At 37.6% G+C, this 27,647-nt stretch overlaps 1 protein-coding gene and 1 pseudogene across 1 annotated transcript; one reads left to right on the plus strand and one right to left on the minus strand.

Moving 5' to 3' along the window:
• The first annotated feature begins 215 nt into the window (after positions 1–215).
• On the plus strand, positions 216–6,539 carry LOC131324319 (UPF0051 protein in atpA 3'region-like). The gene is given in 6 exon segments (XM_058356249.1): positions 216–654; positions 1,358–1,450; positions 1,453–1,662; positions 1,665–1,963; positions 1,965–2,327; positions 6,155–6,539. Coding segments are annotated over 6 exon segments (1,551 nt in total). The 5' UTR covers positions 216–287; the 3' UTR covers positions 6,374–6,539.
• Positions 6,540–9,851: 3,312 nt separating this feature from the next.
• LOC131323725 (zeatin O-glucosyltransferase-like) lies at positions 9,852–24,273 on the minus strand (annotated as a pseudogene).
• Between the last annotated feature and the right edge of the window lie 3,374 nt (positions 24,274–27,647).

The following is a 27,647-nucleotide window of genomic DNA, read 5'->3' on the forward strand; positions in this document are numbered from 1 at the left end:
AAAATATTATATTTCGGTAATTGGATGCTGAAAATATATCTCAATTTCGGTAACTAACTGTCGAATATAATTGAAAATTTTTAACGGGTTATGAGAGAAAATAAAAGGCTGCAAATAGCGACGCCCAAAAATAAACCTTCCATGTACGAAAACGCCTAAAATGGGAGCGGAATAAAAAACAACAAAAAATAGTTGTTTTCACTTTTTGTGGGCAGTAGTGTTGTATTTGCCGCGTCTTTCCATCGCTTTCGTTGGATCTCTCTCTCTCTCTCTCAACCCACAACAACATGGCTTCTACAAACGCCATTGCACCCACACAGTCGCCCAAACAAAGCTTCAAACTCCTCGATCCGTTTCATTCGGATGCGAGAACCCTACCCAAGTTCCTCAACCCGACGAAACAACCCAAAACTTCGACACGTTTCTCGAGGATTCGCGCCAATGCAGCAATTTCAGAAGCCTGTGATCGGTTCCAAGAATTCCTAAGAAAACAGAAGGAGTACAAGTGGGGGTTCGTGTCCGATGTCGAGTCGAACTCGATTCCGAAAGGTCTGTCGGAGGAAACCATTAGCTTGATTTCTTCAATGAAGAAGGAGCCACCGTGGATGCTCGATTTCAGGTTATTTTCATTCGAAAAATTCCTTACTTCGAAGGATTAAAGAATTGATTCTAACCCATTGATATTCGAGAACAAAAAAGAACTAATTTCGTAGAATCTAAGTTGGTTATTTTTATTGTGACGTTTATTCTGCTTCTATGAGTTCTGTGATTGATATTATTCAGAGGACCCATAAAGTGGGCAGATGAATTACAGAATCGAATAAGAAGGGATTTTGATAGATTAGGGTTGAGTTGAATTATGAGCAGAGGGAAATTACCCTAAATTTGATAGGAGTGCTGTGTATTACCCACGATAAATATTTTTTGGTTCATCGACGTTTGATATAGTTGTTTTAAATTGCAGTGTAGGTTGCCAAAGGTAAGGAGCAACTAGAAAGTTTTGAGGCTTCAACTTGGATTTATGTGTTGTAGCTATCCTTCGAACATTCTGTTGCATTGTACTTTGCAAATGGACTAGAGTTGAATGATTGCTAGAGAACATAAATCCTACTTAGACCCTCAAAGGAATTTTGGTACTTGAGGTATCTGCTCGATATGCTCTTAGGAATAGGAATTCTAGGCACAAGATATTTGAGAAAATAAACCAATGAGATTGGGAAATTAATGGATAGATGTAGACGAGAAAGTTGAAAAAAGAGGGAACGAGATGAGGTGATATAAACTTCTCATGTATCAGAAAATTGAGTTACAGTTTCCTTTGTATTGACAGGTTATCTTTTTCTGTAAATTCCTTACAATGAAAAGTGGTCCGATAACGTGTTCAACCCCATTGATTTTCAAAATATATGCTATTATTCAGAAGCAAAAAAGGGGACACTAGAAGAACAAATCGCCTCCTCAAGGATTTTGAGAAATTAGGTGTGGGGTTGAATACGGAGGGGGAGAAGAAGCCTCTGTTGGCTGTTAGTGCTGTCTATGACAGCTCTTCATTTACCACGACTCACCAAGAAGAATTGATGAACGACGGGATAATTTTTTGTACTATGTCTGAGGCCATTATCAAGTACCCTGACTTGGTTAAGAAGTATCTAGGAAAAGTTGTCACACCAGAGGATTCTGTTACATACCTAAGGGGAAAAAGTGTCCTTTTCCAATTTCCTCCTATTTTCGAATAAATGCCAAGGAGACTGACCAATTTGAGAGGACCCTTATTATTGCAGATGAAAGAAGGTCTGTCAACTATTTGGAGGGATGTACAGCTCCTTCTTATGACACCAACCAGCTTCATGCTGCAGTTGTTGAGTTATATTGTGCTGAGGATGCAATGATTAACTACTCTACTCTGCAAAACTGGTATGCAGGAGATGAGAATGGCAAGGGAGGAATTTACAACTTCGTTACGAAAGCGAGGCCTTTGTGCTGGAGCTAGGTCTAAGATTTCTTGGACGCAAGTGGAGACAGGGTCCACCATCACTTGGAAGTATCCCAGTGTTGTATTCGAAGGGGATGAAACGGTGGGTGAATTCTATTCCGTTGCATTCACAAAAAACTGCCAGCAGGCGGACACTGGGACAAAGATGATTCACAAGGGGAAGAATACAAGGAGTAGGATCATCTCAAAGGGCATTTCGAGTTGGAATTCTTGCAACTGCTACAGAGGGCTTGTTCAGGTCTTGTCTAATGCTAGTAATGCTCAAAACTTTTCACAATGCGATTCAATGCTCATTGGCGGTAGTTCTGTTGCCAAGACCTATCCTTACATCCAGGTATTTGTTGGTTGCTATGATGCACCGACACGGACACCGAAACCGACACCGGGACATGGGAGTTCTAAAAAAATGGGGACACGGACACGGCGGGAGACACGCCACGTGTATATTTATTTATATATATAAATAAATAAATAATTATAGTTTGGCACCCAAAAATTTTAAAAATATTATAATTTGGCCCCAATTTTTTTTTAAAATTACAGTTTGACCCCTAAATTTTTCAAAAATTACAGTTAGGCCCCCAAATTTTTTAAAATAATTACAGTTTGGCCCCTGCCGTGTCCCCATCGGTGTCCCCGCGGTGTCCTCGTGAAAAATTCAAATTAAATTATGGGACAGGCCACGTGGCGTGTCCCGTACGTGTCCCCGCGGTGTCCCCGTGTCCGACACTGCGATACCTCGACCTCTAGAGGTGTCGGTGCTTCATAGGTTGGTTGGTTTGTGACCATATTATATGTCTTTTTGTGTGTGTGTTATGTTGTTCATTATGTTATTTTACGTGTTTTGTGACCGACTTATTCTTTAATTAATCTTTGATGTGGAAGTTAGTTTCAGGTTCTTTTATCTTTTATGTTTGATGAGTATCAAATTCTTTGGGGTTGAGGTTATATTTACTTGGAAGTCGCATGTTTTTCTTTGATTAATCCCTTGAGAATATGGAGGTCATAATCTATACTAGAGGCCGGGGCACACGTGATGCGTGTGCAAGTTGGATTTTCACAACATTTTTGTAAAAATGCTTCCCACTTATTGTTTGATCAAATTTTCACAAATGTTGTGAAAATTCGCCCCGGCCTCTAGTTTAAAATTATGCTAAGATAGATTAATAATTCAGTTGCATAAAACTATGATGATTTTAAAGATTTACGTGAAATTACAGTGACGCTAACAACAAAAAGATAAAACAAAGCACTGGTCAAAATCAAATCAAATCTTCAAAGAATCTATCCACAAACCAAATCTTCAAAGAATCTATCCTAGCAAATAACCTTAATTTTCTGTTTTGGGAGGAAAAAAATACTACCATGTACTTAGTAACCGCAAGGGAGAACCTTGCTCCCCAAACCCATGCTTTATCTTCTGACGAAAGGAGTTGTAAAGTGAAAAACTTCATTGACATTCACGATAAAAAAATTAAATTAAATTAAACTTCATAGGCATTCATATAAACACAGAAAGTGAAAGGAGTAGGTGGTACCTTTGAAAAGGCTGTTACTCCATCTTTTAGTCCTCTCTGCACAACCTACAAAGATGAGGATGAAATTGATTGGTCATAATTTTACACGAGAGAGAGAGAGAGAGAGAGAGAGAGAGAGAGAGAGAGAGAGAGAGTCCATGGCTGTTCTATCTGCAAAAAGAAAACTGCATGGCAGTTCTGTCTACGAAAAGAATTTAGTGAGCGATGTGTGTGGGAAGTAACTATTTTGTTTTGTGTGTTTTTTCTTTTTAGAGGGTATTTTAGGAAAGGAAAATACATGACAGGGAGACACCAAATTGGTTCTCCCCCTTTATATATTAGAATAGATTTATCTAACTATAGTTGTAAGGAAGCCTGAATAAACAAGTCCACTAGTAGATTAGTGGATTAATCTGGAAACATTACTGCGGGTATACGAGTCTCTACTGTCCATGTGGCATACTGGGTGCATGCCACATCACCAAAATTTCTAAGGAATCCACAGTAGACATGAACAGTCCTGGGCGAAGACATGCTCCCCTCGTTCATGCCTGCCGGGAAAGAAGGGAACATCTCTTAATGCCGTGGCTCAGTGAATTCTTTTGAAAATGAATCCTAATGATTCATTACTTGGGATGGTGGAAGTAACTGAGAATAAATCCATCTATTCTGAGAAGTCATGAGCTAACCCTACCACTGAAGTGGTTAGATAGAAATGATTGAATGAATTTTGAAGCTATTGTGGATACAGAAATGATAGAATCAATTTTAAGCTATTGGGGTATTTAAGCTAAAGCAATACATCCTTGCCAAATTCATAGCTAAGGGTTGCATTGTGTGTGTTGTTCACAAGCATAATTTTCTTCCTATTTGAATCCTAATCTCAATACTGATAGCGCTACTGTTTCATTTAAAATTGTCATCCGTGATCCGTCCAGTCCAGAGAATCCCTCCACCCCTAGCTAAAGATAGACTGAAGAAAACCGTTATGTATATATTTCAGTGTATGCAACTCTACAAGTTTTGGTGGGCAGAAAACCTTGACCTATAACTGGCATGATAATGATGTGGTCATTACTGATTAGCAGCTGAGGAAACCAGATTGTTATAGGGACTTTTGTGACAGATTACTGGAACTCGTGATTACTTCAATGCAAAGGTCTAGACTCAGAGTTTTTTTTTGTACAACTGTTGTACGTTTTTCAACAGAAAGATCCCATGGCATAGATTTTAAACATTGTTTGTAGCAGTCTTCTTGGATACTTATGATGGCTCTTTTTGAATAAAAATTAGGAAAATTGTGTGAAATTTTCAAACAACCCCGATGTACATTGCATATGCTCTTTTGAGTACGAACTATTTTTTTCTTCCTTCGGTAATGGAGATCAGTGAAGTGGTCTAAAAGCACCTTTTATGCGAGATAGATATCTTCATATTTGGTGCTATCAACTGCTTAATTAACAAGGCTATGCATGGATGACCCAGGAGGCTTACCTCATGCTTCCCGAGTACCAATCATATCAATTTGTTTTCACTTCTCTCCATGCATTCAACATATCTTCAATTTGTTTTCAACATGTTGGCTATGGTCCTGCCCAGTTTTTGCCGATCAAAAAAAAAAAAAAAACATTGTGCTGCGTCTTGATTTTTGAGGCTAATAACGTTACACTTTTCAGGATGGCAAATGTATGGAATTAACTCCGTTTGTTGTTTTGTTTTGGTAAATAGCTCCTTAGTTATGGAACAACACACTTTATCGAAAGCTACCTATCGATATCTGTAGTGGCTCCGGAACTGGAGCTTGGTAGTCCCCCTGAGTAGTACCGCACCGAGCCGTCACGGGGATCCCTGCCCGCTATGACAGAGGAATCCAGAGGATCATGGTGTTTCCCTCGGTGTGTTGCTCGGTAAGTGGAGGTCCAGTCGGGATCCCGCTGTTGACTATTGGATCAGGACGTTTCCAACCCCGACCCCCCGAGGACACTTGAAGGAGAACGGTTACTCCAGGAGGAGCCCACGTGGTTATGCCACAGGGATAATCATTGGGGTCTGACCTGGCCATGTGCTCCGTAACTGCCTTATCCCCTACGTCCTCTATGACATCACCCGAGGCGGTTACCCGAGCGTACCCTCCACGCGCTAGCTTGGAGGCCAAGCAAGCCAAGTTCTATAAATACAAAGGGATTCTAACCTAGAGAGGTATGCCATTCTACCCTAACTCTAGACCTACATACTTCTCCTGAGATCTAACTTGATCGTCGAAGGGTCACTGGGCAACCACTGCCCTAGTGACTTGTTGTAGGTCCGGTGGCGGGAGCATAGAGCTGTGAAGAAAGGAACCAGGACCCGAACCACGGTCAGGATCCCGTCAAATCGAACCCCTACAATATCTTCATAGGTGTCTTTCTTTTTACTAGGCCTCAACGTTTCAAGCAATACAACATACTTTTTGTATGACTTTTGGGACCGATGGATTATACCTTATGCGTCGATGTAGGTTTGATGGCTCTTCAGTGTTTTCCAGTTTTTGTTTGTGCATTTTCATGGAATGAGTACTTGGTCCCTTACTATTCTCTACTTTACTTAATTTACTTTGTCAATGAATAATAACTTAAATGTGTTACTTCTGACTTGTTTCGAATAGGTAAAGAACCCTTCAGCTTGCATTGAGCATGAGGCTAGAATTTCCAAGATAACAGAAGATTTGATATTCTACTTTCAACAAAGGGGAATTGACGCTGAAAAGGCGATGACAACCATGATATCTGGTTTTTGTAGTGAAGTATTTCAAAAGCTTCTTGATGAGTTTAGTTCCTAGATGAACATGCTTTTGAGCTTGAAGTTGGAAAATTCAGTTGGTTAGTTTAAATTTAGATCTATTAGGTTTGCATTTACCGTACAATAACAATATGTATATACTTGATGGAGCGGTTTATGGTGGGCATCTTTTGATTTATTCGGGTTTTGCATGTTTGTAAGAACCTTCTTGAATTAAATTAGATTTATTAAACACTTGTTCTTTTTGAATCATGACAGTTTACACCCATTTTTGGCCAAATTTTTAAAAAAACGATTTATTGAAGAATTATGGCCAAAATGTTATTTTTTAGGCCTTAGTTACATTTATAGTGGACCGCAATTGGGCCAAATTGGATTTGGAAGGCTGATTGGGATTAATGGGCCACATTAATATTTGGAGCATGGCCTAATTAGTCAAGGCCCAAATTAGTTTTCAAATTTGGGTCCATTCTTAGTCTTATTTGGCCCAATTGAGTTATAGCCCATTTTTAGGCTTATTCGGCCCAATTGAATTAAAGCCCAGACTAGTTTTTCAGGCCTATTTAGCCCAATTAGGCCAAGATTCATTTTCAGGTCTGGGCCCATTTAGCTCAATTGATTAAAGGCCAATTATCAAGTATGGGCCCAGTTTTTCGGATTTATTTAGGCTTGAAAATGAAGAGGTCCAAATGAATCTGGTGGGATGAGGTGTAGGGAATAAACTATCTCAGGCTTGGGGGGCCCACCATCTAGGATCGTAGGTCAAAGAAAACGACCTTCAACTGATTGCTTTATCTGAGAAGAGCATAAGCTGCTCAGTTAGTCTGCTTAGTCATGCCTACAGAAGCAGCTCAAGGCCTGTAGCCATTTTTCTTCCACATGAAGCAAGGCTTGGGACACATGGCATTCATGCGGTCCATGTGGCCCAGGCATGAAGCAGCTCAGCTCTTTCAAGCCAGAAGCTGCTGACTAAGTAGCTTATTCGGGCCTGAGGAAGCAGCTCAAGCCAAGCTAGCCGAAAGGTGAGAGAGGAAAGTAGACCACAAGTCCCAATAAAGTCTTTTTGTCATAGATCTTCATGAGGAAGAAACCTATTTTAAATGATAAAGGGCCCACAAGAGAGGACTTAAAGACTAGTGAAAGTAGCTTTTGGTCCTTGTTTCTTACAAAAGGCATTTTGGCCTTCAACCTTGGTGGGCCAAAGGATCAACTTTGATCAATTTTCTAGGCTTAGAAGTAGCTCCAAGTAGCTCAAAAGCCTAGAAGGTTCTCTCTAAGGTAGCTGAATTTCTTTTTCAGCAATTTCCCATGCATGCAAGCAACTCTAAGGCCTGAAAGGCCTGCAGCCGATTTCTTGTACTGAAGAGCAAGGAAAAGGGACATATGGCAGCCATGCACGGAATCAGCCCAAGCAGCTCAAGGCCTGGAGTTTCTGCCTATAAATACGAGAATTGAAGGCCTAGAGAAGGGTCCACGACCATTAAGACTAGCGCTTATCCAAATTATCTTTCAATTACCTTTACTTTCCAGCAAAGTACTTTACTTTTTAGTCCAATCTAGCCTGGTCTAGATTTCATTTCCTTTCATTTCCTTGTATCAATCACTTTGTTAAACCGTTAACAAAGTTTGTTTACTTTTATCGTTTAGCCCTACTTTGTCTTTCCATTTTCCACACGGTTAGGAAATTTTAAGTTCTTTTTCGTTAAAGGCAAACCATGAACCACATACGACCTAACCCCTTGGGTCGTACACAATCGCTCAATACGAAGTCAGATTTGAGGCATGCAGGCCTTGAACACAAATTTGGACTGCAATCTAGTCCTGGAACGCCCGAGACAAGGAGAAAACCGTGAACGTCTCGCAGTTTACTAATTTTGCTCATTTTTGAGGAAAACATTGACTAATCTGCACACAAGAGGCTAACAGATGAACTATTTGGATAATGAAAATGGGTCCTAGTCTTGTGGCGGGCCCACCAACACATGCTTAAGGGTTGTTGACAAAGTGTTCATTTGGATTTCACAAATTACATGGTTCGGACAGAGCTCCTATCTAACTATTTAAACTCCACAATAAAGAAAAAAAGAAAAAGTCATTGGAGCTGTCAAGGGATAAGAAAACTCAGGGTTAAGAAGTTGATGGCAGACTTGGGTGTTGCTATTGGTTATGCTGGGTTAGGTGTACGTGTGGATTTTGAAATGGATGATATTGTAGCTGCTGTTTATGTTTTCCGTGGATGAATGCAAGGAATGCAGTTGATGGGGCAAAATGTTTTTCTGTCCAAGTTCTGAGTCAGAGGCATGAAATTTTGAGGTGCTGGTGAATACTGCAGAAGTTGAGAATGGCGCAACTTGTGGTACCGGCTTTGGTTGCTTTGCTGTGTTTTGATGCAAAAGTGTCTAGGATCACTCTGCAATAGGTACTTAAGTTGAAGCTGCAACTGAGAATAAAGATACTGATGTTGGTGTCAAGGATTTAATTGCATGTAATATTTTCTGCAGCTTAAAGTTTAATGCTGGTTTTTAGTAATGGGAAATGTTGTGTAGATGGTAAGGGGTTGCTTCTGCTGGTTTTGCTGCTGTTGGTGCCTCTGGTCTTGTGGTTAGTAATGTGATGCTACTTAAGCAGCTATGGATGATAGGTTTTTGTCTGCTGGTTCGGTTGTGCACACTGCAGTTTGGATGTCTGCAGCTCTCTCAATTGGTTGGAGGAAGATGTTCAGTGATACTTCAGGTGCAGAGGTGTGTGAGTCTTTGTGTGGGTGTGCCTGGGGTGTGAATGTGTGTGTGTGGGTGTGTGTGTGAGTGTGTTTGCAGTTGTGTGTGTGTGGTTCCTACGTCCTACTCTGCAGCTATGGCTAATTCTGGTTATGTTGCTGATGGCTATAGTTGCAGATTGTGGTTGCCAAGTCCTCTTAGGTAGTATCTGCTGTTATTTCCAAGGGATGAGGCTATTGCTGCTTTTCTGATTCGGTTTGGTGAAGTTTGGCTCTAGACTCGAGAGATTTTCAAAAGGTTTAAGAGGCTATTTAGGGATGATGATGGTCTTGGCTGGATCTGAGGTTTGGTTTTGAAGATAAAGCAGCTGTTTGGTTTTGGTGCAGCAGTTGACGTTGAAAATGTAATTGCAACCAGATTTTGGTCCCTTCTTGTTTACTACTGTGTAATTTTCTCCCTATCCCTCTGTGGGTTGGCACCTTGCCATCCCTTTCATCTCTTGGGTTTTGGATGGCATATGATAGTCCGATGCAAAGGTGCCAACTTAGCTGGAATTTTTGCTCTAGGTTGTGATGCTGTTTTGTCCTTTTTCCTTTAATCTTTGTTTCCCTTTGTTCATTCATTGATTAATAAATTCTTCTTTCGCAAAGAAAAACAAAAAAAACTAGTCAAAAAGGGTCTCCATTCATCCGAATTTAGCTTGTGGAGTCATAGCCATGGGCAGTCTACTACATGTGCTCTTAGAAAGCGAAATCCATGAAACTAGTTTAGTTCTGAGCATGCCGCATAAAGTGTAAAAATATGTGTACGGCACACATACGTATTCAACTAAGCACAAGTCGGAAATAAATCAAATAAGGTTACAGAAACAACCATCTTTGAAAAACCAAGGATTAACAGTGTTGTACCTCAATAAACATTAAAATACCATACTCACAAAATTCATGATGAGATTTGTACAAAGCCCGATTGGTGGTTACTACCTAGTTATATGGGCAATGAATGAATCCAACTCTAAGCGAGAAACCCCACATTCCTCCACCGCCAGTTGGATGGCAGCGCCAATCTCTTTCGCCCTCTTCCCCATCTCTTCCCCTTCTTTTGATGCCATCGACCTCTCGACAACACCTACAATGGTAGAAGAAGTCACTATTTCTTCACTTTGTTCCATTGTCTTAACCGCCAGACCGACCTTTAATATATTTGTAACCAGAAAAGCATTTCTATATTGGTTAGCGTACATTGGCTAGGCAGCTATGAGCACTCCCATGGCTATACTCTCAGAACAAGAATTCCGTCCGCAATGGCTTATAAATCCACTTGTTGATGGGTGCCCCAGAATTTCCACTTGAGGCGCCCAATTCCTCATCACCATTCCAAATGCTTTTACCCTTTCCTCATACCTGTTGGCATTGAGACAATAAACTACTCGTATGAACAATGCATACATGGGATCATAAAAAGAAAATAAAGATACAGGACTTGAGCATTTGAAGTAAATGAATCCTGAAAATAAACAAACAAAAGAAGAAAAAAACTAACATCAGAGTTTTAGTTTTATTAATTTAGTTTAGTTTTGTTAATTTTGTTTTTTTTTTTTTTTGCGTTGGCAATAATGTCCATATCTTGTTACTAGTAGTAAGGATGAACTGGAGAAAAAAAGTTGACCAAAAAAGGAAAAAAAAGACCACTGAAAAGGAAAAAAAGAATTTAGACATCCCATGGGGTTTGGCAAAATACTAACTATCGAAACGTCAAATGCCAACAATACCCTTTAGGTAGTTGAGCTCTCTTTGCATCTCCGGCAAAATTGTCTCCTTTATCTGCGTCTCTCAATATCCAAATGAACTTCTGTTTGCTTTGTTTTAATCCAATCGCAAGCTCTTTGATCTGTTCATCCGCCATTGAAGAAGTTCCAAAGGAGACATATAACACAGATTTAGGGACTTGTTTATCAAGCCACTCCAAACACTTGTGCCGGCTATTTGACTCACTTTTTTTGCAATGATTAAATGGCCCAACTGCCCAGATTTTCTTGTTTCTACTATTCATTTCCTTTGCCAGTAAATCAATGTAAGTACCTGTTGCAAATTTGAACATAGAGAAAAATGAATATATAGTTTGAGAATATAGTCACAAATTCATTACAAAATTAACGTTTCACTCACAAAAGTATTGTTTAACTACTTACGCACGTTTTATATTTTGAGATAGACTTATTTACGGAGCCGCTACAAACAAGTTATTCACGGAGTCGCACGATCTCGGCCTTTCGTTTCGGCATTGGACGGTCCAGATTTAAATAAAACTTTTAGGGGAAGAATTAAGCTCTTCCCCGAAAAAGTTTTATTAATTAACATCCGGACCGTCCAAAACACTCTTGGACGGTTGCGATTCACCTCTGTAAACAACTTTTCAAGGAATTATCTGTTAAAAAGATTTTCTCTTATATTTTAATAGTAATTAACACACAAACTCTCACTCTCTGTCTTTTTTTTTTTCTTTTTGTCTGGCCATTGTGAAATAGTGTTACTTTCTCTATGGATTGGACATTCTGGCCAAATTATGTGTGTGAGTGATCTACGATACCCAAGATACCCAACAACTGATATTAGAGCATCGGGTTGATAAAGAGAGACACCTAATAAAACAAGATTTTACAGTCCATGTTTTTCGTCGCCGGCAAATTAAAGTGTTAAAAAAAACAAGTGCATAATCGTGTCCAGATTCAGTCCCACAACAAGCAATTAAGAATAATTGCATGCAGATTCATATCCAAAATAAGCGAATAAGTCAACAAAATTCATCCAGAGCAACCATAGTGTGTCTAAGATATAGTACCTTCAATTGATCTGCATGAGTTGAATATAGTAGTTCCAGCAGCTAGAGAGAGAAACTCAACATAAGGAACGACAAGATTTATAAACTCAGGAGGGAGGCATGTAAGACAAATAATACTATACCGGTATACACAGTGAAAATAGGATCAAACTAATCTCTGGTCATTGTTGTTCAAGTTGAACACCGAACACACACGTATTAGATCTAGGTGTCTTCCAACCTATGCATGTCTTGAGTTGCCTTGATTGATGGATATCATAGGCTTATATAGATGCTAGGTTAGAGACCCTATATCTCTCCTTAAAATCTTCTAGTTTCCTTCCATCAAAGAAACTAATTAAACTAGTATAATGATGTAGGTGGGAAAGCCAAAAGCTTCTTAAAACCACCACTTCATCATCAATGGAAGTGAACGCTTCCATTAATCACAATGTGACTAAGTGGGTCCTTAAATATTTCTAACATTCTCCCACTGGCCCACGAGACACTTGTATACTGCATTGGGTGATAAATACTTTATATGGCCATATAACTGAAATTGTCCATAACTTAAAGTTTTTAAAACCTTTTACTCCATTAGAAAATATCAATCATGAATCATAGTGGTAGTGCCATAACTAATAGGAATTCCCTTCCACATATTACAACGTGTGACACTTTCCAACAAGTACTAGATAAGACCGAATAAGATAAACTTGATAAATGACTAACTAGTAGTCATTTAGGGTCATCTTTATTTATCCCAACGGATAAACTTTATACGTACTTCTTACCTTATGTGCACATATACGTCTTTATTCTCCAAGAACACTTATAGTGTGACAAAACCCGAAATGAGCAAGAAATGAGAGAAAACATTATAAAATGAGCTAACATGTCATATTCCACAACATGACATACACTATTTTGCCGGCAAGAATTAGCTCAATACTTTATGCTCAATGGACACAAATTGTGTTTAAGATCAGTCTCTCTCCTTACGAGGTACTTTGCATCGATGTTCTTTGTTCGGCCTTTATCTTTTTCTTAGAGAAGAAATTATAGCCGAAAAAACTTAGTAATGGTCTCAATATAATATCGACAACCTGAGACCCTTAATTACATACTATCTAGTTTCATGCAAAGCTCCCACTAATTTCTACATTCATAGAAAATATCAACTTAATACATGATTGGAGGTGTTACTCAAATTATGCAACCTAGAGGGGGGGGTGAATAGGATTGCTAGTAATAATTACCAATAAAAATTTATCTCTAACAATATATGCAAACAATAAGTATGCAATCAAAATAGAGAGATAGAGAGATAGAACCCGTTTATAGTGGTTCGGTCCGGATTTGTCCATGGTCCGGCCCTACTCCACTTCTCCTCAAGCAATTACTTGAAGGTTAGACTAATCTTTAAAAGATTACAACTTGTAAGTCTTGCGGGTGCTTACAAGAACCGAATGCCTCTAGCTTTCCCGAGGAGCTAGCACAACCGCAAGAATTTTCTCCGAAAACTTCTCAAAAACAATAACACCCAAATTCCAACCCGAATTTGGTCTTCTAAGCTTTCAAGTGTTTGACTCAAACACTCACTTAGGAAATACAAGTATGTGAAGAAGGTATGAAAATTATCGCTCACGACTTGTACAAATTTTCTCTCAAGAATAATATGAAAGTGGAAGAACAATGAGAATTTTTGGCTTTGATCTTTTGAGAATTTGCTCTTGCAATAATATGGAATGTTGTAGCTTGTGTATGTACTCATTAATGAGTTCTTGATGCCTTATATAGCCATCCATATGCTTCCTAGCCGTTGGAAACTAGCCGTTTGAAACTAGCCGTTGGAAACTAGCCGTTTGAAACTAGCCGTTGGAAACTAGCCGTTTGATAGAGTGGTCATCCGGGTGGTCGTCCGGTTGTCACAGCTTTCTGTTCAGACAGCCGGCTTGTCAGCCGGTTCGTCAACCTGTGGCTCACAATTTCATCTAAATAAACCGTTAAAGCATGTATTGAGCTCAATAAAGTCTTTGTGAATATAAATCATGAATCCAAGAGACTTTATGCTATATTTCAAGGTTACGAAAATATTTAGTTCGGGAATCGACTTTTCGATAATTTTGTATTTGCCGAATAAAAATATCATTGAATTAATCATCAAAATAATTAATAGAGATGCATATAAATTTTCACAAATTATAATGCATACATTTTTCAACAATCTCCCCCTTTTTGATGATGACACAAAATGATAGTTTTTATGCAAGTAGGAGTTATGCCAATCTCCCCCTTAATACATGCACCAAAGCAGTTATCTATGATCAACGAGTAATAGCAATAATCAACAGATCATAGCAAGCAATTTTTTTAAATCAACAGATCATAGCGAGCAATTTTTTTAAATTAGCCCACAACGGTTAAAAATATTAAAAATGGCAAGATAGATCAATTAAAACTTGGCTTTTTCTCCCCCTGTGACATCATCAAAAAAAAAAAAAAAAAAAACTAAAAAGAGAAAAACAATGGTTCTAGCACCATGCCGCTCTTGCCCTGTAGCACTCTATCTTCGTTCATTGAGAGCTTGGCGTCCTTGATTTTCGTATTCTCGAATAATGGCTGCTACAGCGGCAGCTACAATGCCAATCCAATACCATAGAGTATCCACATTTACATTCCACCCGAACCATGGTGGTATTCTCATTGTAAGTAACGCACACAGCAGAATGAAGATAAAGAGTTGCATCCAAATGGTTTGGATAAACAACCTGAACTCTGCTCGTTCGGCATCTCTTTTGTAAAACTCAATCGGTAATCCTTGCGGTATGTTTGCCATTGCTCGATTTTGAAGGATAGAGATTTGGAGAGTTTTAGGCCGAGAAAGAAGGAGAGATAGATAGATGAGGAGATAGAGAGAGTGTTGTGGAATTTATAGAGTATGAGAGAAGTGTTTGGAATGCTGCGCCGAATTGTTTGAAATGCTGCGCCGAATTGTTTGAAATGCTGCGCCGAAAGAGAGATAGATGAAGAGATAGAGATAGGATAGGGGATGCGGTAGAGATGCGGCGCCGAAAGAGGATAAGAATAGGGGAAGAAAATTGTGTTCGGGTGTTTATTGTTGTGTCCCCTTAATACATGCTCCCCCTAAAAGAGAGCTTTTTAAAGAATGCGAGGGGTATTACCGAGAATGATTATCCCTGCAAGCTTAGAGACAAGAAATTCATATCGGCGAAGTATATAAGAGACAATTTAAGCACTAAGCCATGAAGTTCATACAAACTAAGTGTAACAGACTTAATAAATCAGAGTTAGCAACGCAAAAGCTTGAATAAGTCTCAACCTCACGGTTGTCCGGTTGGACATCCGCTTGGACATCCGACTGACAAATGCAGGTTAAGTCCAGAAATCGTTTAAGAGGAGTAACATTAAAGACCATAAAACTGATTTTCTTCATACCAAACACAGGAAAATGAAACATATGATAAAATGTTTGGAGGGTGATTTCTTTATCAAGATCATTTGTACTCTCCATCAAGTATGATATTTACGAATTCAATCAACTCAACATTGAATCCAAAAAAAAACTTTTGACATCAAGAACACAAAACTTTTTCATAAATGATTAGACATGCCGAGTTCTCGTCGAATGAAACAAAATTGTTCTTCACCAAGGGGTTTTGTGAAAATGTCCGCCAATTGCTTGTCGGTACTAATAAAGTTAAGTTCAATATCCCCTTTTTGAACATGATCTCTTATAAAATGATGTCTAATCTCAATATGTTTTGTTCGAGAATGTTGAATTGGATTCTTGGTTAAGCTAATTGCACTAGTATTATCACATTTAATAGGAATATAATCATATTGCAAATTGAAATCCTCCATTTGTTGTTTGATCCACAATATTTGGGCACAACAACTTCCGGCCGCTACATATTCCGCCTCGGCGGTAGATAGAGCTACGGAATTTTGTTTCTTGCTATGCCAAGACACTAGAGAGTGCCCTAGAAATTGGCAAGTCCCACTTGTACTTTTACGATCAACTTTGAAACCTCCAAAATCCGCATCCGAATAACCAATTAAATCAAATACAACTCCACGTGGATAAAACAATCCTAAGTCATGAGAACCGCCAACATATTTAAAGATACGTTTAATAGCTTTTAAATGCGATTCTTTAGGACATGATTGAAATCTAGCACACATGCAAACACTAAACATTATATCCGGTCTACTTGCAGTGAGATAAAGTAATGAGCCGATCATACCTCGATACATCTTTTCATTGACGGCCTTACCATTCTCATCTTTGTCTAGCTTAGTTGATGTGCTCATTGGTGTGCTCATTGGCTTTGATCCTTCCATGCCAAACTTCTTAATAAGTTCTTTCGCATACTTGGCTTGGTTGATTAGGATCCCCTCATTAGTTTGCTTGATTTGAAGTCCGAGGAAGAAGTTAAGCTCCCCCATCATACTCATTTCAAATTCACCTTGCATACACTTAGCAAACTCTTTGCACATATTATCATTAGTGGCACCAAAGACAATATCATCAACATATATTTGAATAATGAGCATATCTTTACCTTTGGCTTTAATGAAAAGAGTAGTATCAATTTTTCCACGAGTAAAGCCATTGTCAAGCAAGAATGAACTAAGTCTATCATACCATGCACGTGGTGCTTGCTTCAAACCATATAAAGCTTTTGAGAGTTTAAAAACATGATCGGGGTATACATGATCTTCAAAGCCGGGAGGTTGTTTGACATAAACTTCCTCATTTATGAACCCATTCAAAAATGCACTTTTCACATCCATTTGATAAAGCTTGAAATTTTTGAAAGATGCAAAGGCAAGTAATATGCGAATAGCCTCTAATCTAGCTACCGGTGCAAAAGTTTCTTCAAAATCAATACCTTCTTCTTGATTATAACCTTGAGCAACAAGTCTAGCTTTATTCCTAACAATATTTCCGGATTCATCTAGCTTGTTACGAAAAACCCATTTAGTACCTATAATAGTGTGATCAAGAGGCTTAGGTACTAATGCCCAAACTTTATTCCTTTCAAATTGATTTAACTCATCTTGCATGGCCAAAATCCAATTTTCATCATCTTGAGCTTCCGGAAAGTTTTTAGGCTCAATTTGAGAAACAAAAGCTTGATTTTCACAAAAATTTCTATGAGACGAGCGAGTGGTTACCCCTTTCGAAACTTCTCCAAGAATCAAGTCCTTTGGATGGTTTTGCACGAATCTCCAATCCTTGGAAAGATCTTGGTTGTCTCCCATGGCATCTTGAGGTTGATTAATAACTTCATCTTCTTTGATTTGAGAGCTTTCTACTTGAGTATCACCATCAACTTTTTCTTGAATTGTCAAGTCATGAATCTCATGTGTAATTTCTAAGTCATCATTATCAACAACATCCTTAGTAGCACAAGGATTAGATTCATCAAAGGAAACGTGAATAGATTCTTCAACAAGATTAGTGCGCTTATTATAAATTCTATATGCTTTGCTAGTAAGAGAGTAACCAATAAAGATGCCTTCATCCGATTTTGAATCAAATTTACCCAAGTCATCTTTTCCATTGTTTAATACATAACATTTACAACCGAAGGCATGAAAGTAATTAATGTTGGGTATTCTACCATTCCAAAGCTCATAAGGAGTTTTCTTGAGGATAGGCCTAATTAAAACTCGATTCAAAATATAGCATGAGGTATTAACGGCTTCCGCCCAAAAATATTTTGGCAAAGAGTTTTCACAAAGCATAGTGCGGGCCATTTCTTCCAAAGTACGATTCTTTCTCTCAACTACTCCATTTTGTTGAGGAGTACGAGGTACAGAAAAGTTATGACCAATACCATGTTCATCACAAAACTTTTCATATAAAGAATTGTCAAGTTCTTTTCCATGATCCGTACGAATGTTAGAAATAACAAATCCTTTTTCATTTTGAACTCTTCTACAAAGTTTAGTGAAATTAGGATAAGCCTCATTCTTATGAGCTAGGAACATCACCCATGTATATCTAGAGAAATCATCAACAACAACAAGACAATAATAGTTTCCACAAAGACTTGGAGAGCGAGTTGGTCCAAACAAATCCATATGAAGTAATTGCAAAGGTCTAGTAGTTGAAACAACATTTTTGGACTTAAAAGAAACCTTGGTTTGTTTTCCTTGTTGGCAAGGACCACAAAGTCTATCTTTTTCAAATTTGATTTTAGGAAGACCTTTTACCAAAATTTTTCTAGAGAGTTTTGAAATAGCATCCATACTTGCATGTCCTAGGCGCCTATGCCAAAGCCAACTATTTTCACTCAAAGCGGAAAAACATTTTATATCACAATTACTTAAATCATTGAGATTAAAAACATATACATTTTCAAATCTTTGTCCAACGAAGAGTGTCTTGTTGCTTTTGTCATTTTCAATGATACATTTGGATTTTTCAAAGATAACACGATTTCCTCTATCACATAATTGACTTATGCTAAGAAGATTGTGTTTTAAACCATTAACAAGTAAAACATCTTCAATAATAGGAGAATTACCTATATTGCCGATTCCTATGATTTTACCTTTGTTGTTGTCTCCAAATGTGACATGTCCACCATCTTTAGACGAAAGAGAATTGAAAGCCCTCTTGTCACCGGTCATGTGTCTTGAACATCCACTATCAAGGTACCAACTTCCTTCCTTGAGAGAACTTTTGAAGCATACCTACAATAGCACATCAATTCTTGACTTTTGGTACCCAAATCATCTTGGGTCCTTGAAGGTTAGCATTGATACGGTTCTTAGGAACCCAGACCTTTTTTGCATTAGAAGATGAGTATCCTTTCATAGGACAAGTAGGAGAAATATGACCAATTTTACCACAATAATGACATGTCAATTTAGAATGGCTAGAAGGAGGAACATCTTTTCCAAAAAGATTTTTGTGTTGAGTGGGATTATAACCAATTCCGGCCTTGTGAAAAGAAACCATTTGTTTTCCAAGAAGAATGTCTAAACTTTCTTTTCCATTAGTGAGTTTTGAAAGAGAATTAGTTAAATCATCAATTTGTTTTTCTAAAGATTCGTTTTTGGAAGTATCCTTCAAATACTCTTTTTCTTTTGCCAAAGAGGTTCTTAAACTTTCATTTTCTTCCTCCAAAATATCTTTCTCTTCAATTAAATCATCCATTTCTAGTGAGAGATCTTTAGCAACCTTTTTAAGAAATTTGTTTTTAGAAACAACCTTTTCAAATTCTACTTTCAACTCTTTATAGGCAATAAATAATTCATCAAAGGAATAGGATGAGTCGAGATCTACCTCGTTTTCTTCGATGGCCATGAAACACAAGTTAGCGACCTCTTGTTGCTCATCGTCCTCATCGGAGCTACTATCGTCACTATTGTCCCATGCGGCCATCATAGCTCTCTTTTTGTCCTTCTTTGAATATTTTTTTGCATATGGACATTCACTTTTGATGTGGCCGGGCTTCTTGCACTCGTAGCAAATGATTGGATCCTTTTTACTACTTTCTTCTTTGCCTCCATCTTTTCTTGAAAATCCTCTGCCTTTGTGAGATGCTCTATTTTTGAGGAGTTTCTTGAACGTTTTTGTGATGAGCGCCATTTCATCATCCTCACTTTCGTTGCTTGAATCCTCCTTACTTTTTGATTTGCTTGTTGTACTTTTGAAGGCAAGATCCTTAACTTTCTTCTCTTTTTCACCCTTGAGGTTGTGATGCATTTCCTCCGTCATGAGAGATCCCATGAGCTTGTCCATCGTGTATGTTGAGAAATCTTTGGATTGTAGGATGATGGAGGTGGTAGTGTCCCAATTGGTTGGCATGGAACGGAGCACCTTCCTTGTCATTTCGGATTGACTGTAAATCTTTCCAAGAGCTTTTAAACCGTTAGTAATACTAGCAAATCTAGCAAACATTTGAGATATAGATTCATCCGGTTTCATTTTGAAGAGCTCATAGCTATGCACAAGAATATCAATTTTGGACTCCTTAACTTGACTATCTCCTTCATGTGACATTTCTAACTTATCCCATATTTCTTTAGCCGATTCACATGCGGAAACACAATCATATTCATTGGGAGTAATAGCACAAAAAAGAAGGTTCATAGCTCTATAGTTCTTTTCTATTGAAGCCTTTTCCAAATGACTCCACTCATAATCTGGTTTAGGCATAGTCTCTTCTCCAACTTTCTTAGTAGGAATAATGGGACCATTTTTGATAATTTTCCATAGATCATAATCCGTGGATTGAATAAAGATCATCATTCTATTTTTCCAATGAGAGTAATTTTCTCCGGTGAACAAGGGAGGTCTATTGGACGATTGACCTTCGATACAAGAAACATTACTAGTGGTTGCCATGGATCTTAACTCTTAGATGGTTAAATCTACAAACAAGAGCCGAGGCTCTGATACCAATTGTTACTCAAATTATGCAACCTAGAGGGGGGGTGAATAGGATTGCTAGTAATAATTACCAATAAAAATTTATCTCTAACAATATATGCAAACAATAAGTATGCAATCAAAATAGAGAGATAGAGAGATAGAACCCGTTTATAGTGGTTCGGTCCGGATTTGTCCACGGTCCGGCCCTACTCCACTTCTCCTCAAGCAATTACTTGAAGGTTAGACTAATCTTTAAAAGATTACAACTTGTAAGTCTTGCGGGTGCTTACAAGAACCGAATGCCTCTAGCTTTCCCGAGGAGCTAGCACAACCGCAAGAATTTTCTCCGAAAACTTCTCAAAAACAATAACACCCAAATTCCAACCCGAATTTGGTCTTCTAAGCTTTCAAGTGTTTGACTCAAACACTCACTTAGGAAATACAAGTATGTGAAGAAGGTATGAAAATTATCGCTCACGACTTGTACAAATTTTCTCTCAAGAATAATATGAAAGTGGAAGAACAATGAGAATTTTTGGCTTTGATCTTTTGAGAATTTGCTCTTGCAATAATATGGAATGTTGTAGCTTGTGTATGTACTCATTAATGAGTTCTTGATGCCTTATATAGCCATCCATATGCTTCCTAGCCGTTGGAAACTAGCCGTTGGAAACTAGCCGTTTGAAACTAGCCGTTGGAAACTAGCCGTTTGATAGAGTGGTCATCCGGGTGGTCGTCCGGTTGTTACAGCTTTCTGTTCAGACAGCCGGCTTGTCAGCCGGTTCGTCAACCTGTGGCTCACAATTTCATCTAAATAAACCGTTAAAGCATGTATTGAGCTCAATAAAGTCTTTGTGAATATAAATCATGAATCAAGAGACTTTATGCTATATTTCAAGGTTACGAAAATATTTAGTTCGGGAATCGACTTTTCGATAATTTTGTATTTGCCGAATAAAAATATTATTGAATTAATCATCAAAATAATTAATAGAGATGCATATAAATTTTCACAAATTATAATGCATACATTTTTCAACAGGAGGAATGCATGTGAATCAACTTAAAAATTCTCGGTTCTTTATAAGTACCTCATGACCTTTATTTGTAGCCTTCTAGTACTTCATATCGTTGTCACTTGACCAATATCCATACAGCCCAGAAAAATGTACATACTCCCACTAACCTTACGGAGTATACTTTTTCTCTACTTAATAAGCAAAATGACTATTTTTTTAAAACTCTTTTCTCGATTCTATCCAAGCCAAAACTATATTGGATCTTCAAACGATCCTTAAACCACAAGTATAAAGAAAAACTCCAAATGGATATTCTTTGAACATTAATCATAACGGTCCGTAAATCTCTCCTACTATTAATGTTCTAACTTTTATTTTGCACACTTGATTATGTAACTATAGACGCAACATTCGCATAGTGCAAAATCATAACCCTTGCATCGGAGAAAAGTGAATTTCTAGATTGTCAATATAATTCCCGCGACTTTATAGCGGAATGCGAGATGCAACTTTATAAGCAGTATGAATGGCTACAACAACCAAGAAATGATGACTCTCAATTTGCTTGTAAATTCTAACCTTCTTGTGGGTAGAGGTGTATCGTGCATGAATTTACACAACACTGTATAAATAAGATAAATGATAATGAGAACAAATTTTCCGTACCTGTGGGCATAAGAAAAGTTTATTCTCGACTTTCAAATGATCATCTTACTCAACTTAAATCACAAAAAATAATAGCCTCCTCACAGGACTGAGTTTTATTTTCATGAATTAACTTCAACTTTTATGCTAATCTTTAACTTAAACAAAGTAAATTCAAACCTCCCAATGGGCAAAGGCTGCAACACGCACTGAATCTACTTCACTGCAACAAGAAGACTAGCAAATTTCGAACATCAACATAAAATGGATAATAACGGGAGAAATTTCTGCTTTTATATGAAATTTTCCATTTTGTCCCAAACAAACTAATAAAATTAATTATTCTCCTGTGGGTAAAAATAATTAATCTTATCAATTCAAGCTTAATATGGTAGATGCCACTTAACCACTTAAATATAGTCCAACGACTATTCTACTTGTGACCGTCCTTGATATTAAACATTACAATATTTCAAGATGCTGTAGCTAATCTCAAAATATTACGATATCCAAGTCATCTCATAAGGCATCGACCAAACTTTAATGGGATAAATGTAACATATTCACCCTATGGTCCCAGAATGTTACTCCAATTTCTCTGAATCTGGTTCTGAAATTGCAAAATCATGAGTCTGTCTTGTGATCAAAATTTGATGCATAGTAAACATATACTGTAAGAAATATCGGCTTAATCCAAGCCGAAGATTTCACTGTTCACGCATCCTTCAGTCGATGGAAAGCAGGTATTTAATTCTTCAAAGAAATGGAGAGATTTATGATCATCCTTCAATTCTCTTAAAAGGTCATGGAAAGCAGGTATAGGGCTAAAGATATAGGACTCAGCATTGGGAAGGGTGGCCATGTCCTGGACCACATAAGCCATGAAGGCGTCGTGGATTACGACAACCCTGTCTGGCGGTGGTGGAGACCTCGCGGAGGAGCTCCGCTACGGGTTGGCGCAGCTGCATGGAGGCTTCGAAGGTGGGCTGGAGATGGGAAGGGAATTTGTTGGGGGAGTTCGGGTCCGGAGGAGGGGTGGGGAATTCGTGGAAGCGGATACGGGGGTTCTGGAGGTGGTTTTGGGAGTTGAAACGGAGTTTGGCCTGGCGGAGGTGGCGAAGTGGACGGGGATGTTGTAGGAGGAGGAGATGAGGCAGGAGAGGTGGAGGAATTGGTTGAGATGGCTGTGGCAGGGCATCAGTGGCACTGCTATCACTTCCACTTGAGCTTGTTTGGAGGTGATCACACTCGGGCCTTGGCTTGGATCTTGGGTGATATTGGTAACCGTTGGAAATTTATTATTTTAATATTAATTCTGTATATTTTCTGGTGTTAGACTTTACAAGTCATGTGTATATTTGCGTGAGAGGCTCTTATCTTAGCGGTTGTTTGAATATTCAGGCAAATCTAGAAGGATAAAGGAGAATCTCTAGTAAATCTAGAAAAATCTAGCAAATTTAGAAAAAATCGGAAATATATCTTTCATATCTATCCATATCTAGCAAATTTAGAGCATATCTTTCATGTTTATCCATATCTAGTGAATCTAGATCTTATTAAGATCAAATCTATCTATATCTAAGTAAATTTAGCAAGAGATTTAGTTATTAATGAAAAGATTTAGTCATTAATGAAATGATATGATATGGATTCTTTCTTGCCTATATAAGGCATGGTTGAGTGGTTGTGTAAGTATGTAGTATCCTAGCCAAAGAGAGAGAGATATGATATGGATTCTTTCAACACTTGGTCTATCTCTCATACTCTTTCCTTCCATCTTTGTTCTCTAAATAAAATTAGTTTGTGAGTTTTAATATGAATGTTAGAATTTTGGGCAAAGTGTCAAGGTGTTTTATTTGTGGAGCTTTGGGTTATTCTACTTGTGCAGAGTAGGTCCGAACCATATGATAAACTATCGGGCTGTTTATATCCTGGAGGGAACAAGTCAGAGATTTTCTACTGCACCGGTTTATTACCGTAGAGGGCTTGAATCTCCTTTGAGAGAGCGAGATTTCCGCGACTCAGCCTGTTAATTTATCCATTATAATTTTGTTCTTTGGTGTAAACTTTTGTAATATCACCAACAGTAACATCCATGGATGATGTGTTTTTCTGGATGAGTTTCTCGAAAGACTAAGCTAAAATGAGTAGATACGCCGTACGCCGTTATAATAGAATGAGAGAGTTTAACAAGGTCATATTTTGTAACCACTTCTTGAAAGGCTTAGCTAAAATGAATAGGTATACCGTCCAGACTTACAATAAGAGGAGAGAGTTTGACGATGTTATATTCTATAGCTACATATTGCAAGTAGCTCTCTTCTTGTGCAGGGCTCGAGTGAAGATGTACGACCTTTGACTGAACCATTTAAATATCTTACAAAAAAAAAAAAAGGGTCTCAAAATTTGAGTCATATTCGTTAAATTGGCATAATTTAGAATTTTATCATGTTAAGTTCTGGTATTGGTGGAAATTATAGGGGCAGGCTATCTTTCATATTTGCTTTAATGAAGACTTTCAAAAAATAAGGACCGGTTTTGAATTAAAAAACGTTACAAATCAAATTGAGCGCAGAGAACCTGACTCTACAGCTTAGTTATAGATGCATTGCTCAGAATATATTTCTATCATACCCTTAATTTAAACTCAAACAGATTTGTTTTGATTTTGGACAAAAAAAAAAGGGGGCGACTATTCGTAGCCCCGTATTTTCTCCCTTAGCCCGTTAAAATTTTTTAATTATACTCGACAGTTAGTTACCGAAATTGAGATACATTTTCAGCATATAATTACCGAAATATAATGTTTTTTTAACAGCTATTTACCGAAAATGTATGTTCGACAGTTGTTTACCGAAGGTTGAATATATTTTCGACATGTAGTTACCGAAATATAATCTTATTTTCAACAGCTATTTACCGAAATGTTATGTATGATTTTTAATAACTATTTACCGAAATGTAATGGGCTAAAGAAGAAAATACGGGGCTGCGAATAGTCGGCCCCAAAAGAAAAGAAAGGATTGCATGTCATTTGGTCAACGATGGAATAAATAAATTTGAAACCAGGTGGAGCCATGGGGGATAAATACACAGCGAAGCCAAATTATGGGAAGGTTTAGATTGAAAAGTAAAGTACTCGTAACTTATTATTATTTTTTGTCTTTATTTAAATTTTTTTTGTATTTGTTTATTTTGCGTCAAATTTTTGTGACTTATTGATTCGTCTCGACGAGAGAAATTGAAAAAGTAAAAATAATTGATCGAAACTTATAATTTTTTGAATAAAGACAAAAATAAGTCAATAAGTCAACTTATTTTATTTATTCTTGTCTTTTTGAAAAATATTATGAGTTTTGGTCAAAATTTCGTACTTTTTCGATTCTTCTCGCAAAGACGAATCAATAAATCACAAAAATTTAATACAAAATTATCAAATACGAATATTTTTTGAATAAAGACAAAAAAGAGAGTTACTATTTCACTTTTAAAGCCAAATGAGCTCTTTGTCAATAATGTTCAATAGTAGATCTTTGACAATTAATTAATTAAGGGAATTGATTTTCACCTCATTTTTCATATTCACAGTCCCGTTAAATTTTTTAGTGTTGAAAATGTATGCATTTTTTTTTGCTTAAAGACAAAAAAAAAAGTGTGAATATAAAAATGGAAGTGTGAAAATCAATTCTCAAAAATATCAATGACATCTAAGATATCTATGAGATGTCATCCATGATGATTTGGGAGAACGGGAATTGCAAAAGGATTTTCACAAGGAGGTTGAGGAAAGAAAGTCTTCAATGTACCGAGCTAGAATTCTTTTTGTCGAAAATTCTTGTGTCTATGTGCCGACGGCACAACACTTCTCGTCAGCCACCTCAGGAGAACGGGGAAGAAGATTATGATGACGTGGAAGCTGACTGAGTTAACATGGAAGTCCAGTCACTTGACAAGCTGGAAAGGGGTCGAACGTTTCAACTTCCAAAAGAACATTTGGACTAGGATGGTGCAAGATTAATATAAAGGGCGGCTGCGTCTGATATGATTGCGAAACCACAAGAAGGTGGAAAGTCCCCCATTATTTGAAATTACATACATCAATGCTACGGGCCTAGATACATTACAAGAAATTCGTTCTATAGCTACGGTCGAAAGCGTTGCCAAAAAATCTAAAAACAGTTGGTAGAGACCTGTTTGGCTATACCAACAGTTGGAGAACCGTCGGCCAAACCGTTGCAATATATCCGTTGGTGTAGAGGTATAGCAACGGTTTTAACGAGCGTTGGTACAAATTTTTTTTTTACTAACGGCCGTTGCTAAAGGCAATTTTCATTTTTTTAAAAACCAACCACTGTGTAACGTAAGCCTCCAAGTGGCAGCCACATGTCGCCCGCGTGGCAGCCTACGTGGCGCCCGCGTGGAGGGCGAAATAATCTTGCTCCTCCTGAGAATAATCGAACTCCCGACATCGTGCGTGCGCGTGCGTGCGCGAACCAACTGTGTTAGCCTATAACTTGTGAAAAATCATACACCTTTTAATATTTATACTATAATAACCGGATTTTTTTAATCCTTTTTTTTTAAAAATCCGGTTTATACTATACAAACACTTATTAATATCATTTTTTTCTTCGATCGGAAGCGTTTATTTTTTTACATAATAAGGAGTACAATATTCGTACGAAAAATGAAATTATTATTACATAGAATTTAACGCTAGGTTCAATAATTACCTTTTAAAACCTCTCTGTTTTCCTAATTTTTTTTCAATATTAATTTTGCCTTTTCTAAATTTTTGTTAGATTCATATAAATTTTTTTGATTGGTCAGTCATTTATATGAGATGAGTCTAAATAATAAAATAAAAATGCAATTAAAAGCATAAAAAATCAATATGGGCGAAAAAATATCAAACAACTAACATTTGTTGTCTTTAGTGTCATCTTATATGATATTTTTTTCAACTTCGGTCCACTTTTTTATACTTTTTTTATTCTTGTTAAGATGAATGATTAATCTCAAATGAATAATTAGTTTCAAAAATTACCACAAAATGCTAAAAAAATACGTTAAATAAACAATACCGGAAAAATTCTACTAACGGTTAATGAAAACTGTACTATAATCCAGTTTATAGTAACGGTTTCCATTGCTATAGTCCAGTTTTTAGTAACGGTTAATGAAAACCGTTGCTATAGTGTTGTAATATACTAACGGTCACATGAAAACCATTGCTATAGTCTTCTAGTAACGTTTTGTAAACCGTTACTATACACCATCTATACCGACGGTTTTTTCAACCATTGCAAAAAAAACTGTTGGAAGATCTTGAGAAGGTCATATAACACATGTTGTTACTGGTACCAGAGCTTACACCAATCGAAGGTGTGGGCCCGGGCAGGTCCCGTGAGAAGACGTGTTTGGGTGGGCACGACAAGTGAGAAGCTTGAAGTGCTTATCGTGCTTGAGAGGGTTCCACATGCGACGTGTTTAAGCGGGTACTTGTTTCACATTGCTTCATGGGTGTAGAAGTTATTGGACCATAGGGTGCAATAAGGACATTGCGATCTCAAGTTGGGGGAGATTGTGAGACCCCACAATTGTCCCACATTGTATGACTCGAGATTAATATTTTGAGTCATGTGGTTAGGCCAAGAGTTAATAGGTCAGCTAACACGGATTGTTACAATCTAAGTCTGTGTAGCCAAATGTAGGTCCGCCAATATATACGGTATAGTGCGG

Source organism: Rhododendron vialii, chromosome 4a, assembly GCF_030253575.1.
Source record: "Rhododendron vialii isolate Sample 1 chromosome 4a, ASM3025357v1".
Lineage (NCBI taxonomy): Eukaryota > Viridiplantae > Streptophyta > Magnoliopsida > Ericales > Ericaceae > Rhododendron > Rhododendron vialii.